Consider the following 15644-nt stretch of genomic DNA (forward strand, 5'->3'; position numbering starts at 1 on the left):
AACACAAAACGTTGCTTTTTTTTGGGTTCAATAGACTTTAATGGAGAAGCTGCAGAAAAGCATGTAGTGCGTTTTTGCCACGATTTGCATTTTTTAATCTGCCCAACAACAAATTGGCCCAAAAAAAAGCATGTAGTATAAGGACCTGCCTGATTGCATACAAATTGAAACTGTTTAGGTCTGACCTCATATTATATGGTTTTGGTAAGTATAAAAGAAAAAAATCAAAAGAAAATTCTATAGTGTGTATCCAGCTTTATGCTGGCCATACACATATTGATTTTTGGATAAGAATAGTCATACGAAAAATATTTGTACATTTGCTGAATGAAAGAATGTTGTTTGAAAATTTCACTTGCTTTTAAAATTCAGTTTTAAAATGTCATTTCTGGAAAAAAAACACATGCACTGTCTGAAAATTTCTTTGACCAAGCAGTTTTCCATTGTGCTCCTTCGAACGTTCTTAAAATGAAAATCATTTGAAGGAAGACATTGTATTGTATGGCCAGCATAAGTGACAGCAGGCACAGGTAAGTTTTATCAAGTCATCTGCCTATGAGAAGGGAGTCTGTCATATATAATATATTACAGTTCTGCCTGAAAATCGGCAGAAGTCTGATCTCCGAGGCTGATGATATTTACCAGATTTAACCTCTAATAGTATATACAATATATCTGTTCTGTCTGTTATTCTCAGAGTGGATTAGAGCTTTTGCTCCCTAACTATGTAATTGGTTATTTATATTTACCACTGCATATAGATATTTAAGAATAATTTCCCTTTTTTTAAAAACTTTACATATTAACTAAATTATACACCACAATTTTTTTTTAAAGGTTATTATTCGAATAATCGAAACAATAATTGGTCAACTAATCGATTATGAACATAATCGTTAGTTGCAGCCCTTTATCAATGGTAAACTTTGATATTCTGTGATTTTTCGTCAAATAACCCAGTGTTTGGACAATATATTTTTACAAGTCATATTGCTGAATAAAATATGTGATTAACTGGATCATCCTTCTTCTGTTCTTTCTTCCTTTATGATAAGAATTGCCTCTCTGATTTCACTTCACGTTATATTCTGTCTTTATATCCTTGATTTTTTTTAGGCTGTCAATAAGTCCATCTATCTCCCTTTCAAAGTCCTCATTGCAATTCCTTTTGTACTGCTAAGTATTGCCCATATGGTAGCTTTTTATCTGGGCCCTAGCCCCACGCACTTACCACCTCAAATTTTGTTTCCTACCAAAGTAATCATAGTATTTAATTTATAATTTTTATCCTTACAAATTTCCACATTTAGGAAAGCACAGTTCTCATTGTCCCACCCCAGAGTGAATTTCAGGTTATATTAATTATGATATAGAATTCTCAAAAATTCTTGCAACAGACCAAATGATCCTGTCCAAAGGATAAAAATGTCATCTATGTATCTGTGTCATGATAACACATGGTACATGTACATAAAGAGATCCTCCTCTGACCTTATTTCAAATTCCCTACCTCCTAGGTACAGGTTTACCGGTGGTGAATGTATTGTGCCCATCACGGAACCTTGTACCTAATGTTAGTGGGGACAATTGAAGAGAAAGACATTATGTGTAAGTACCAATTGTACAGTAGGTGTGGAAAAAATCTATTGTGCTCTGATACATTACATTCACCATTCACAATACGTAGAATGTGTAATTGAGGATTATAAGGCTTCTACATAGAGTCCAACCAGTATAGATCCTAGTAGCACTTCTAACTTCTATAATAAGTTAAATTAGATGTGGAGTGTCTTGAACAAATGACAGAAGCATCTCAACATGAATTTTCAAACAGGAATCAGTATACATACTGACCTTTTTCTGCCCTCCAGGTGGTCCACAAAGGATCCTTATGAATTTTGTTTGGCTGGGCCACTTTCAGAAAGTTAGCAATTTCTTTGTCACTTATGTATTACAGTAATAATGCTATGCTGGGAAAATTTTGAGTGGGTTTTGTGTAAAAATGTTATACCTGTGTTATTAGTATTAACCCCTTCCCACCAAGCCTATTGTAACATGATGGTGGAGCAGGAGCTCTATTACCCTGGAGGATATCATATGATGTCCTCCAAGGAACGCGCCCTATGGGCCATGCTCTGAAATGATCTGTCACCCGCTGTGTCCACTGGACCTTGCCAATGACAAATCACTGTACCAGCCTTCTGCCGGTAAAATGTGATCACTGTGGCCAATAACAGCAGATTAAATGACAATTGTTCACTCTGTGATTGGTCAAAGTGATCACATGGTACAGACAGGGCCCATCTGTACCATGTGATAAGCTGTGGCCAAACACAGCTAATCACAATAGTAAACACTGAATTAATAGTTTTCATTCAGAAAAAAAATGGTTCCTTATAACTGTAAAATTCACAGTTATAAGCAATCATCGTTTGTAAATAAGAAATCCTGATTGCCTACCACAGAGTAGTACAGCATTACTATGGTAACCCTGTAATGCTCTGGTCACTGTACGTTAAAAATAAATTGCTAAAAAAAAAAGAAAAAAAAATATAAAAAAATTATTACAAATATATATGTTTTTTTTACATACTGTCACCAGTCAGTGTCCCTGATCAGCGCCACACCAGTTATATGATGACGCTGTACTGCACTGGTGACATTATGTAAAAAAAAACTGGATTTTTGACTTACCGTAAAATCCTTTCTCTGAAGTTCATTAACAGACGCAGCTCCATATTCTTCTTAACCATTGGGTTATGCTGTCCCCTACAGGAGTAGGACACTAGGCAGGAAAAAACTTTACCACGCCTATGGGGCAGTCCCTGAAGGCATACACCCACTCACTCTGCTATGGGATTCAGTTTTGTTGCAAGCATTGTCAGAAGTATAAAACCCCAACCCACTCAGAAATAGAGGGGTGGGTGCTGCGTCTGTCAATGAACTTCAGAGAAAAGGATTTTACGGTAAGTCAAAAATCCAGTTTTGTCTATCGTTCATTGACAGACACAGCTCCATATTTTTCTTAACCATTGGGACATCCCAAATCAGTAATTGCATGAGAGGTGGGAAAACAACGCAGAGGAAGAACGTAATTCCCCAAAGGCTAAACTTAGCCAACCAGGTAACATGGAGCTCAACCAGGAACAACCGGAGCTCCCCTAGAAACAACATACACTCTCAAAGAGAAAAATTGCTCTTTTAAACAGCAGCCTGCAAAACCTTGTGTCCAAAAGAAGCATCCGAGGATGCCAACAGATCTACTTTGTAGAATTTTGTGAACCTGTGTGTCTACCAAGTTGCCACCTTGCAAACTTGCATTACTGACGCCTGATGGCGAAAAGCCCAAGAAGCACTCAGCGCCCTAGTAGAATGCACCTTCACAGGGAAAAGTGGAACCTGACCCTTCAGTGAATAAGCCTGTACCACCATCTGCCTGATCCATCTGGATATGGTCACAGCAGACGCAGCCAATCCCTTCAGAGGTCCTTCCGTAAGGACAAAAAGAGAGTCTGATTTCCTGAAAAACTCAGTAACCGCCAGGCAAACCCTAATTGCCCAAACCACAGCCAAAGAATGCAAGGCATTTTCCTTGGGATGCTTGGGCTTAGGACAGAGTGAAGGCAGCACAATGTCTTCATTCAATGGAAATCAGAAACAACCTTAGGAAGAAAATGACTGATTAGGTCGAAGTACCACTTAATCTCTGTGGACCACCAGAGAAGGAGAACAGCAGGACAGCACCCCCAAATAAGACACTCTGTGGCAGAGGTGATAGCCACCAAAAAGGCTACCTTCTGTTACAGTGTAAGCAGAGGAATCTCCCTAAGTTTTCAAAGGGAGGTTTTCGAAGAACAGACGGTACCAAGTTAAGATCCCCCGGAGGTAACGGGGACCATATCGGAGGAGCCACATGACGAACTCTCTGGATAAAAGTGCTAATCAAAGAATGCAAAGCTAAAGGTCGTTGAAAAACCACCGCCAAAGCCGACACCTGGCCTTTAATAGTACCCAAGGACAACCGCTGCTCAACCCTTTGGAGGAAAGCCAATATCCTAGCCACTGAAAAGGAGAGTGGATGCACCTTAATCGATTCACACCATGAGATGTACAATTTCCACGTACAATGATAAATCTTACTGGAGGTGGATTTTCTAGCCTACAACAGTATAGGAATCACTGAGTTAGAAAGATCCCTATCCTTCAACACCTGGGTTTCAACAGCCATGCCATTAAAGCCAGCGACCCTAAAGCAGGATGGAAGATCGGCCCTTGAGACAACGGATCTTCCTTGAGAGGAAGTCTCCAAGAAGCATCGGCAACAACCTTACCAGATCTGCATACCAAGTCCAGTGAGGCCAGTCTGGGGCCACCAGAATGACTGGAATCCCTTCCACCTCTATTCTGCGCAGAAGCCTCGGCAGAAGTTTCAGTGGAGGAAACGCATAGATCAGCCAATACTGACCCCCAAGGAGCCACTAGTGCATCTGTGGCATCAGCCAGAGGATCCCGAGACCTGGCTACAAACCTCTGTACCTTCTCGTTGAGCCGAGTAACTAACAGGTCTACATCGGGTGTCCCCCACCGGACACACAACAGGTGAAACACCTCCGGGTGCAGGGACCATTCCCCCCTGATCCAACACCTAATGACTCAAGGAATCCGCCTCCGCTCCGGGTACATGCACAGCGGAGAGGGCTGTAACAAAATTTTCTGCCCATATTAAGATCTCGTCCACCTCCCGGGCCGCCAGGACACTCTTGGTGCCCCCTTAATGATTGACGTAAACCAAAGCGGTGTCATTGTCTGATTGAACCCAAACTGGACAACCCTGCAGACGATTTGTCCAGTTACTCAAGCAAAGCTTTATTGATCTGAGTTCCAGAAAATTGATCGGAAGTCTGGACTCTTTCAGAGTCCAGGTCCCCTGGACACACAGCTTTCCAAGTACTTCCCCCCCCCCCCCCCAGCCGTACAGGTCCAATACAATTGAAGGAAGGACTTGCCGGAACGGAGCCACCACAGAAGAGCACTTGACTCAACCAAATCAGATTGTCCAAAGATTTTGGATCCTTGTTTCACTTGACAAGAATACCCTTTTTTAGAGGTCTCGTGTGGAACTGAGCAAATGGAACCACCCCGAAGGTAGACACATTTAGGCCTAGAGCTCGCATGCAAGTCCACAATGAGGACAGAGTGCTGTATAACAGCAACCCAGTCGCCCTCTGCAACTTTTGCAGCTTTTCCAGGGGAAGGAACACCCTTGCAGAGGCTGAGTCCTGAGTCAGTCCCAGATAAACCATTTTGGAGGCTGGGACCAGAGCAGATTTTCTGAAATTGATGGTCCAACCGAACTCTTGCAGCGTCTGTACAGTGATTGACAGATCGCCCACCAGAACTGAGTGGGAGTCTGCTCTTAAGAGGAGATTGTCCAGGTACCCCCAGGTACCCTAGTACCGCACTCCCCCGCTGTCACAGTAATGCCAATACCGGAGCCAACACGTTGGTGAAGACCCTGGGGGCGGAGGCGAGACCAAAGGGTAACGCCACAAACTAATAATGTTCCTCTTCTACAGCGAAGCGAAAAAGACGCTGGTGTCCAGCGTAAATAGGGATGCAGATATGCATCCTCGATATTGATAAAGGCCAAAAAGTCCCCTTGATGTACGAACGCCACCACCGTGTGAATGGACTCCATTCGAAACACACTTTCTCTTCTTTCCTGGGAACAGTAAACAGGTTTGAATAAAACCCTTGAAAGCGTTCCCGAGAGGGAACCGGCACAAACACCATCGGAATTTGTCCGATGGTCGGGACCTTAATTCGATCTTGTAACCCGATCGCAGCAGCTCGTGGGCCCATTTGTCCTGAATCAAGGGGGTCTCTGGTTCCGGACAGAAAACGAAGATGTCCCCCCACCCCAGATACGGGTGAGGGCGTCCCTTCATACAGACGAAGATTTGTCCACAGATCTGGAGGGGGCTGTTCTCGGCATTTCAGGCCACTTCTTCTTGGAACCCCCAGATGACCTAAATAGCTTAGGCCCTTTCTCCCTTTTCGGCCCGATCCAGCCATGTGAGGGGCTAGCCCACAGATGAAGAAACATCCACTCCCCCCTAAGCCTATAACTACTGCTGGAAAGCCCAAAGGACATCCCTGCCCCAGTCACTAACCCTCAGGGGGCCGGAAAGATGCTCAAAGACCAACATGAGCGATCCGGACAGCCCGGTCAGCAACTACTGCATCCACTCCCCCTTACTGGAGCAAGTGGCAAAGCCTGCTCCTACCTAACCCCGAGGGGAGGGGGGTGTGGGGGTAGGTTGGGGCCAAAAGACCACGTGACTGTTAGAGGGGCTGGGGGAAATGGAAGGGAACCCGGGGGTCCGACCATCCCAAGGAGGGGCCCACGTCCACCCCGAGACCGCAAGAGCTATGGGGGGACACTACTCACTATACCCACAGCAATCGGACAGACTACCTCTCCACTCGGGGTGGGGGTGCTGACGGCCATGGGGCACGCTGCGACTCAGGCTGAACCAGGTCGTGTGCGTCCCGGCAAGGTGTTTCACTCGCGGGCCAGCCCCCGTCCATTGGGGCTCTGTCATGGCCTAGTGCGGGGCTATAACCTGCACACACTCGCTGGCTGGACTGGGAGAGCTTAAGGATCTAGAATATCCAGTCCGAAACCCAGTCTGGCTGTTGATTGCAGTTCTCTCAGGAACATAACTAGCTAAAAAATATAAATTTTAACAAAGGTTCCCTTTAAAATAAAAAAAAACAAGCTAAGACCAAAGTCCCAGCCAGGAACTAGGTCCTACTCCTAAACTAGGTAGAAACAAACTGAATCTTACAGCAGAGTGAGTGGGTGTATGCCTTCAGGGACTGCATGCCTTCAGGGACTGCCCCATAGGCCTGGTAAAGTTTTTTCCTGCATCATGTCCCAATCCCGTAGGGGGCAGCATAATCCTATGGTTAAGAAGAATATGGAGCTGTGTCTGTCAATGAACGATAGAGAAAAAACATTTTTTTTTTTTTATTTCCTTATTTTTCAAAAAAATTGTGGCAAAAAATTACAAGTTCAAAAAACTCACCATGCCTCTTATGAAATACCTTAGACTGTCTATTTTCCAAAAAAGGGTCATTTAGGGGATATTTGTACTGTCCTGGCATTTTCGGGCTTTAAGAAATTAGATCCGAATTGATTGGTTTTCAGATTCAGTATCTCACAAAAGTGAGTACACCCCTCACATTTTTGTAAATATTCTATTATAACTTTTCATGTGACATCCTCAAACGGAAGGTGGAGGAGCTCAAGGTCTCTAACATTCACCAGCTCCGTGATGTCATCATTCCAGTGGCAACCTGTGAAGCTCTGGTGAACCCCATGCCCAACAGGGTTAAGGCATTGCTGGAAAATAATGGTGGCCACACAAAATATTGACACTTTGGGCCCAATTTGGACATTTTCACTTAGGGGTGTCCTCACTTGTGCTTCCAGCGGTATAGACATTAATGGCTGTGTGTTGAGTTATTTTGAGGAAACAGCAAATTTACACTGTTATACAAGCTGTACACTCACTACTTTACATGGGAGCAAAGAGTAATTTCTTCAGTGTTGTCACATGAAAAGATATAATAAAATATTTACAAGATTGCCAGGGGTGTACTTACTTTTGTGAGATACTGTATATACACCATCGTTTGTGGACTCTATAACTTTCCTACAGACTAAATATTATACACTGATTTGGGCTATTTTCACCAAAGAAATGTAGCAATATAAATTTTGGCTCAAATTTATAAAGAAAGATTATTTATTTACAAAATGTTATAACAGAAACAAAGAAAAAATGCATGTTTTTTCAAAAGTTTTTTTCATTTAATTAGGAAAATATAAAAAAAAAAAAACAGCAGTGATTAAATACCACCAAAAGAAAGCTCTATTTGTGTGAAAAAATGATAAAAATGTCATATGGGTACAGTGTTGCATGACATTTGTCATTCAAAGTGTGACAGCGCTCAAATCTGAAAATTGGCATGGGCAGCAAAGGGGTAAAAGTGTCCGGTAATAAAGCTGTTAAAGAAACTCTTTTGTAGGTAAACTCATACACATGTTATGGAGGTGTCCCAAATTATTTCGGTGGTAATCAACACGATATCTAGAATATATAATTTTCAGATGTTGCGGGATCCTTTTGTCTGCTTGCTTGGTGGTGGAGGTGGAGACTCTGACTCCAAACGCCCATGTGGCTATTCTTCGTTTGCTCTATATTGCTCAAAAGCTTATTGCTAGATACTGGATCTCCTCCCGGGTACCAAGCGCAGATCAGTGGATTGCACAAGTTAACGCTTCTTTGATTAGAGAAAAACTAACGTATCAACACAGGAAGGCTCACAAGAAGTTTTCCTCACTCTGGCAACCGTGGTTGGATGACCCATCGATGGCTCCTCCACAATTGGTTATGAATAGGCTACTGGAAGGTTGAGATGTACAAAACTAAATGTTCCTGGTTATGACTTGCAGTGGAATGTCCTTTTCTTTCCCGTACCACTGGCTGCTTAATATAGTCTTTATAAAAAATATGGAACAAGCATTCTAGAGAGGGGAAGTGGAATTACAGTAAAATAAATGAGGAGGCTGCCTTGCTGACCTTAAAGCGGAGGTCCAGGCTCCAGAAAAAATAAAAGTCAACAGCTTCAAATACTGTAGCTGCTGACTTTTAATATTAGTACACTTACCTCCACAAATCCAGCGGTGTCACTACCCCAGATGATTTTTTAATTGGCTATCTGGTGCCGGCACCGCCGCCGCCATCTCCACTAAGGGAAACCGGCAGTGTAGTATTGCGGCTTAACAGCCGGTTCCCTACTGCGCATGCAGGAAATGCGCTGTGCTTTGTAAATCGCCCGGGGCAGGGGAAGGAGGAGGGGGGGTGGAACCAGATCAAAATCAGGTACCTGCTCCCCCCCCCCCCAAAAGATGCCAAATGTGGCAGCGGAGGGGGGTGGAGGCAAACAAGCGTTGCTTCCCCTTTTGGGAGGAGCTCAGCTTTAACCATCTAAAAATGCTAGATTGTCTGGCTGAATGTTGACTCATTGGCTCTAATACTTAGAAGTTATATCCTAGAAGTATGCACATAAGGACCTTTGGCTTCCCTGTTTTGCATATAGGTTCCAGGTCAGTGACTTAGTACAGAAGCCAATACATCAGTAAAACAGCCAGGCAACCAGCCTTTTGGAAAGAGGTCAGCAGTGGCCAACCCCAAATTTCTTTCATCGCAGACTTTCTTTAAAGCAGAACTAAACCCACTGATTGAACGGTTTCCTAAAAAAGCTTAAGTTAGAAATGTTAATAGATTCGTAATCTTACATACAAATGTTTTCTGCAGTATTTTCATTCTGCCTACTAGCACATGAGCAGTGTACTCTACATTCAAGGAATGCCTCTGGTTATATCTTTCAGAGTGCCCCGTGTACTCATATCAGCTCCAATGGCTGGTGTCATAGCTGGTGACTGTGTGTAGCACCAAGGCATCTGCAGATCTAAATAGAGGCCAAAATGGCATCGCCCTCAGAGGATAGAAGGGTTTAGTTCCTCTTTCAGTTCACACCAATGCCCTGCGTTTTACCAGGACATAATGTGAGGGATAATCTCCTCAAAGGGGACCAAGACAGCAATAAAATGTGACAAAGATTGTATAGCAAGCCAATGCTGGAATTTCGTTCACAATCTGAGCTGTGAATTACCCTGTCAGTATCACCTGGCTCGACAAAATTCAATTTTAAAAAAATCAACAGAGCCACGCAGCAGTGGCAGATGCAGTTCCCGTTTCCGATATTCAGACAGCCAGGGGTGTTGCAGCTGTCAGAAAACAATAGTTGGCAGTGCAGGCATTTGGCTAGCTTTTGTCGGACATGCATGCTGGAAAACCAGCAGCCGACTGGCTGTAGAACACAACAGCTCAACAGGGGAAATCGCTATACTATCATTGGACTGTTAGTACAGCGACTCCAACCGGAGCTGTCAGTTTTTATCATAGTGTGTACTTGGCTTAAGGCAGGTCATACATGGTGCAAGTTTCTTTCCTGCAACCATAGGTTGCAGGAGAGACATTTGCACAATTCCCCTATTAACACAGACAGTGTTGACAGGGGAATCAGCAATTGTCTTGTGAGTCTGTGATTATCCCTAGCGGCTATAACAGCCACTAGCGATAATCGCAAGAAAATCTAGCAGGCTGGTTGTACCAAGTTAATCAATCAACTTGGTACATTCAGCCTGCACATTAATGGTTCGAATCTCAGCTGGTTCCTGCTGAACTGGCCAAGATTCGAACCGTGTATGGGCAACCTACCTCTCTCCCAAAATATACAAACAATAAATCCTTAGATCCATTGTACTGCAGTTAGACTAGAATAAAATATAGTATGCCCCAGCATTTTTCGCTGACTATTGGCACTCTAATGTACCAGCTGGTGTGCGTTGATTTTTTCAGTGAATGCCATGGCTCACAGAAGCTGTTCTAAAGCATTTCTTTCCTGCGCATTACACTGGAAAGAAGTCAGTTCTGTGTTAAGACTGTACATTTTAAGCACTGTATGTAAGTTGCGGAAACAGGATACAGGCAATGAACCAGAGGAAGCAGATGGTATCTTTGACAAAGTACTTTGGATCAGGGAAATTCTGTACTTGTTTTTAGAATTCATGGTAAGCACATTCCCATTGCTCATGATATGCGTATCTGGAAAGGATACATATTTTCTTTATACAGACACACCCTATGAAGTTTACAACAGCACATTAAAAGTAGTTAAGTGTGGCCAACTGGCCATGTCACCAAAGGTATTGTTTTAAAACTGTTAAAGTACCCCAAGGGTATTAGATAACTGTTGGCCTATCCAGAGGAAATGACCGCATTTAGTAAAGGTCAGTGAGAGACTACAAGATTTCGCAGACAAGTCTTGGGTACTGTAGCTTCATGAGGGCTTTCCCATTATTTGACCTTGTCGTGATTAGAAAACATTTTGCTGTGCAAAGTTTAGATCTAAGGCAACTATGATATAATTTCGCCTTGGTTCACACTATAAACCGCACAGGAACCGCACCACATTCCTCTTCTATTCACATGTGATTCAGTGCGATGCAATTTGAGCACATTCATTTAGTATGGGCTCAAATCGCATCATATCATAGTCAGGAAAGCACCAGTTTTGAAACTGCAATGCAATTGGATCGTATGGTACTTTTATACCATGCGATCTGGTGATCTGGCATTGCATTTGTGACCTGCGTTTGGGGTGTCGTTGGGATTGCACTGACACCTGCTGTGGATCATAAGGGCAGTGCGATCTGAATGTGGTGCAGGGAACGAACATGGATTGTGGGGTTTCCTGCACCGCACTAGTGTGAACCTAGGTGTATAGCACAGCCTTTCAATTCTGAATCAGGTAAACATAGACAAATCAGAAGACATGCAATATAAATATTATTAACAAGTTACCTCGGGAATAGGATACTTTGTTGGCATAGATGCTTCTGCACGTCCAAAGTCCACTACCGTTCCGCACTTAGGGATATCTTCCACCCATGTTCCTTCATACATCTGCCCCTTATCCAGGTAATAAAACCTTCCAGAGCCGTGTTTTTTCCCATTCTTCCATGAACCCTCATAACGGTTGTCATTTGCTGTTAATGGACACAAAATAACAAAAGAACAAATGAAGTCCAGATTCAGGCTTTACAAATGGGCAACAAGTAAGTGGGCAAACTGCAGCCCTTAAGTCTGGTACACACTATGAGTTTTTTTTTCATTCAACCCATCGGGTTGAATAAAATAAAAAAAAGTCAGTTGGAGCCGCTGTACTAATGATCGACGTTAGTACAGCGATCTCCCCCACTGAGCTGTTGTGTCCCCAGCCCTGCCAGAACATTAGCGCTCTCTGCCATTGGATTAGAGCGCTTGTGGCGCGACTTGTAATCTGAGGATCTTGAAGGGGAACTCCACGCCAAAATGAAAAAAAAACAGCGTGCCCCCCCCCCCCCCCCCCAGGTTCCATACCAGGCCCTTTGGGTCTGGTATGGATTTTGATTTGAACCCCACGCAAAAAAACGGCGCGGGGAGTACTTCCCCCAAAATCCATACCAAACCCTTATCGGAGCATGCAACTTGGCAGGTCAGGAAAGCCCTGCACCCCCCCCCCTCCACCCCAAAGCACCTTGTCCCCATGTTGATGAGGACAAGGGCCTCCTCCTGACAAACCTGAGCAGTGGTTGTGGGGGTCTGTGGGCAGGGGGCTTATCGTAAACTTGACGCCCCCTGTAACAAGAGGGCCCCCCAGATCCTGCCCCCCCCATGTGAATTTTGTACCCCTACCCATTCACCCCAAAAAAGGCAGTGTAGTGTAAATTATAACAAGAGACGGTTTTGAGAAGTATTTTATTAAAAATCTTCCTCCGATCTTCTGCCTCTGATCTTCCCCCTCGGGTCTTCTCCCTCCGGTGATGTCTCCCGTGATTATGCCTGCTTGGCTCTTTGCGGCTTTTTATATAGCCGTGGGGTGTGGCCACCCAGTGACGTCACCCTGAGATCCCGCTCCCTTGTGCCGTCACCTGACGATGCGTGATGACACAAGGGGGCGAAGTCTCCGGGTGAAGTCACTGGGTGGTCACGCCCCATGGCTATAGAAGAAACCACAAAGAGCGGATCTGGCATAATCATGGGAGACATCGTCGGAGGAGGACTGGATTGGCAGCGAAGAAGACCAGAGGGAGAATATCGGAGGAAGAAGACTGGAGGGAGAAGACCAGAGAGAGAGAAGACCAGAGGGAGAAGACCTGAGGGAGAAGATCAGAGGAAGATTTTTAATAAAGGACTTCTCAAACCGTCTCTTGTCATTATTTACACTACACTGCCTTTTTGGGGTGAATGGGTAGGGGTACAATGTACCCCTACCCATTCACATGGGGGGCAGGATCTGGGGGGCCCCCTTGTTAGACGGGGTGTCCAGATACCAATTAGTCCCCTGCCTGCAGACCCCCACAACCACCGCCCAGGGTTGTTGGGAAGAGGCCCTTGTCCCCATCAACATGTTGGCAAGGTACTGTGGGGTGGGAGCGTGCAGATTCCCCCCTGCCCCAAAGCACCCACCTCTCCATGTTGAGGGCGTGAGGCCTGGTATGGTCCAGGAGGGGGTGGGGCCGCTCGCTCGTCCCTTACCATTTCCTGTCCTGCTTGGCTGCATGCTCGGATAAGAGTCTGGTATGGATTTTGAGGAGGACCCCACGCCGTTTTTTTGCGTGGGGTTCCCCTCAAAATCCATACCAGACCCAAAGGACCTGGTATGGAACCTGGGGGGGACCCTCACACCGTTTTTTTCCATTTTGGCGTGGAGTTCCCCCTCAAGATCCTCAGAGCGCAAGTCGCACCACAAGTCGGATCATCATGATCCGACTTGGATGGGACTTCTATTCAAGTCAATGGGCTTAAAGCTGTATCAAAGATGACTCATAGGCAACCAATGATTTTAAATAGAGGCAGAAAAACGCTGCTTAAAGCTAACGTGGCTAAACGCGCAATAACGCCAATGGAGAAAGCTAGTAAAAGCATGTTTTTACAGCTGCTTTTTCCTGGGGTTGGTAGTGGCTCTGCAGCTCGTTTCTTCTAACGCCCTGTGTGCATGAGGCCTAAGTATACACAGCCTGACAGCTTCAATTGATGCAAAAGATTAAAATGTCAAAGGCAACAGTTTTAGTGGGCAGTGTGGGAGTCAGCTGAAGTGTGATAAGACTTTTTTTTTAGAAAACGAATGTTTTATCAGATCATGAATGCACTGCATAATGTCTTGTCTGATATTCTCAGTGAGATATCTGTTGGTCTATGATGATTTTAAAGCTAGCCAGGGATAATAGTAAACAGATACACATACATACATGATTTGCATATCTGGCAAAGTCCAGTTTCTGCACTAAACAAGAATGCTCTATTGACTTGTACGCGGCTGTTTATAGAAAATGGAGGGAAAGCTGCACACAGACAGACCACTTTTTTGGGGGCTGCAGCCTGCAAAAAGTTAATTTTTTTCAGTAATTCAATTCAAAAGGTGAAACTCATATATTTGATACAGATAATGACACAGAGACTGATATATTTCAAGCATTTCTTTCTTTAAATTTTGAGGAATATGGCTTACAGCTAGTGAAAACCCAAAATTTAGTATCTTAGAAAATTAGAATATTACATAAGACCAATTAAAAAAAAAAAGGATTTTTCATACAAAAATGTTGGCTTACTGAAAAGTATGTCCATGTACAGTATAGTATGCACTCAATACTTGGTCAGGGCTCTTTTTGCATGAATTACTGCCTTAATGCGGTGTGGCATGGATGCGACCAGCCTGTGGCACTGTTGAGGTGTTATGGAAGCCCAGGTTGCTTTGATAGCGGCCTTCAGCTTGTCTGCATTGTTGGGTCTGTTGTCTCTCATCTTCCTCTTGACAATACCCCACAGATTCTCTATGGGGTTTAGGTCAGGGAAGTTTGCTGGCCAATCAAGCACAGTGATTCCCCCAATAACCTCTCTGCAAAGGGCTAAACAAACTGTAAATCCATACAACCATTCATGTTCAGGGCTGTCCTACACATTTGCCTAAAGGCACTCAGATCCAAGAACCCCCCAGTGATTATGGCCAGTTAAAGTCAAATTAAACCTACATTAAACATTACAACATTAACTGAAAAATAAAAGGCTATTAAATGTCACCTTGGAGTATTTGGACTTTAGCACTTGTTTATGTGTGACCAAGTCTATCCCATTTCCCCTCTAATTTCTCCAGGTTTACAGATGGCTGTATATTATTTCTTCTGTATCAATGTGTGAAACATGAGACAGCATTTATACTAGAACTATAAAAGCCTGAAGGTCTCAAGCATTCCTAATAACGTTTCCCCACAGAAGTAATGAAGCAAGGCCACAGAGATTGTATACTACAGAGTTCTTTGCTGCAGAGACATTGTAATTTAACCCACAGAGACCAAAACGGAAACTTCTTACTAGGACAAAGCGAATCATCACCAGCTCTATTTATAATCACGGTCTTGAAAGCACTCCACAACAGGGTATATTATATATATATATATATATATATATATATATATATATATATATATATATATATATACACACACACACACACACACACATATATGTAGGTATAGTGACGCACTGTACAGTGTATATGTGCACCTGGATTTCTCACCTACACATGGTGACGGACCCCAGGGTTGATGACTGATACTGAGGAAACAAACTTTTTTTTGTTTTTGGAGAGTTTTAAATAGTCAGATATTGGGTTATAGGGCTTGCAGGCTTTGTAGAGCATTGGGTGGAATAAAGCCCGCATTACTAGATCCACATCTTATATTTTCAAGATCTGAGTTCAGATTATTACAGAAACATGATATAAAGGCATATTCTGGCAATTATAGCAACTGTATTAAAAATATATAGTATTGTGGGTGCTGTCCCCTGCAGGCTCACTAACCCAGATGGTGCTGCCCCCTGTAAAGTCATCATTTCAGTGCTGTGGTGCTGCCCATCTTATGGGGTGTTAGGCTCTGCCGCCTGACCTGTACTTACAGGAGGAAT

At 43.7% G+C, this 15644-nt stretch overlaps 1 protein-coding gene across 1 annotated transcript in view; it reads right to left on the reverse strand.

Annotated features, from left to right (window-relative positions):
• Nucleotides 1–15644, reverse strand: part of MORN3 (MORN repeat containing 3) — a 55637-nt gene that overhangs the window by 19868 nt on the left and 20125 nt on the right. The window contains exon 5 of the mRNA XM_082246063.1: nt 11502–11686. Within this exon, the coding sequence (XP_082102189.1) occupies nt 11502–11686 (185 nt within the window). The remainder of the gene's footprint in view (nt 1–11501; nt 11687–15644) is intronic.

This window comes from Pelophylax lessonae (assembly GCF_965119305.1).
Source record: "Pelophylax lessonae genome assembly, chromosome: 1".
Lineage (NCBI taxonomy): Eukaryota > Metazoa > Chordata > Amphibia > Anura > Ranidae > Pelophylax > Pelophylax lessonae.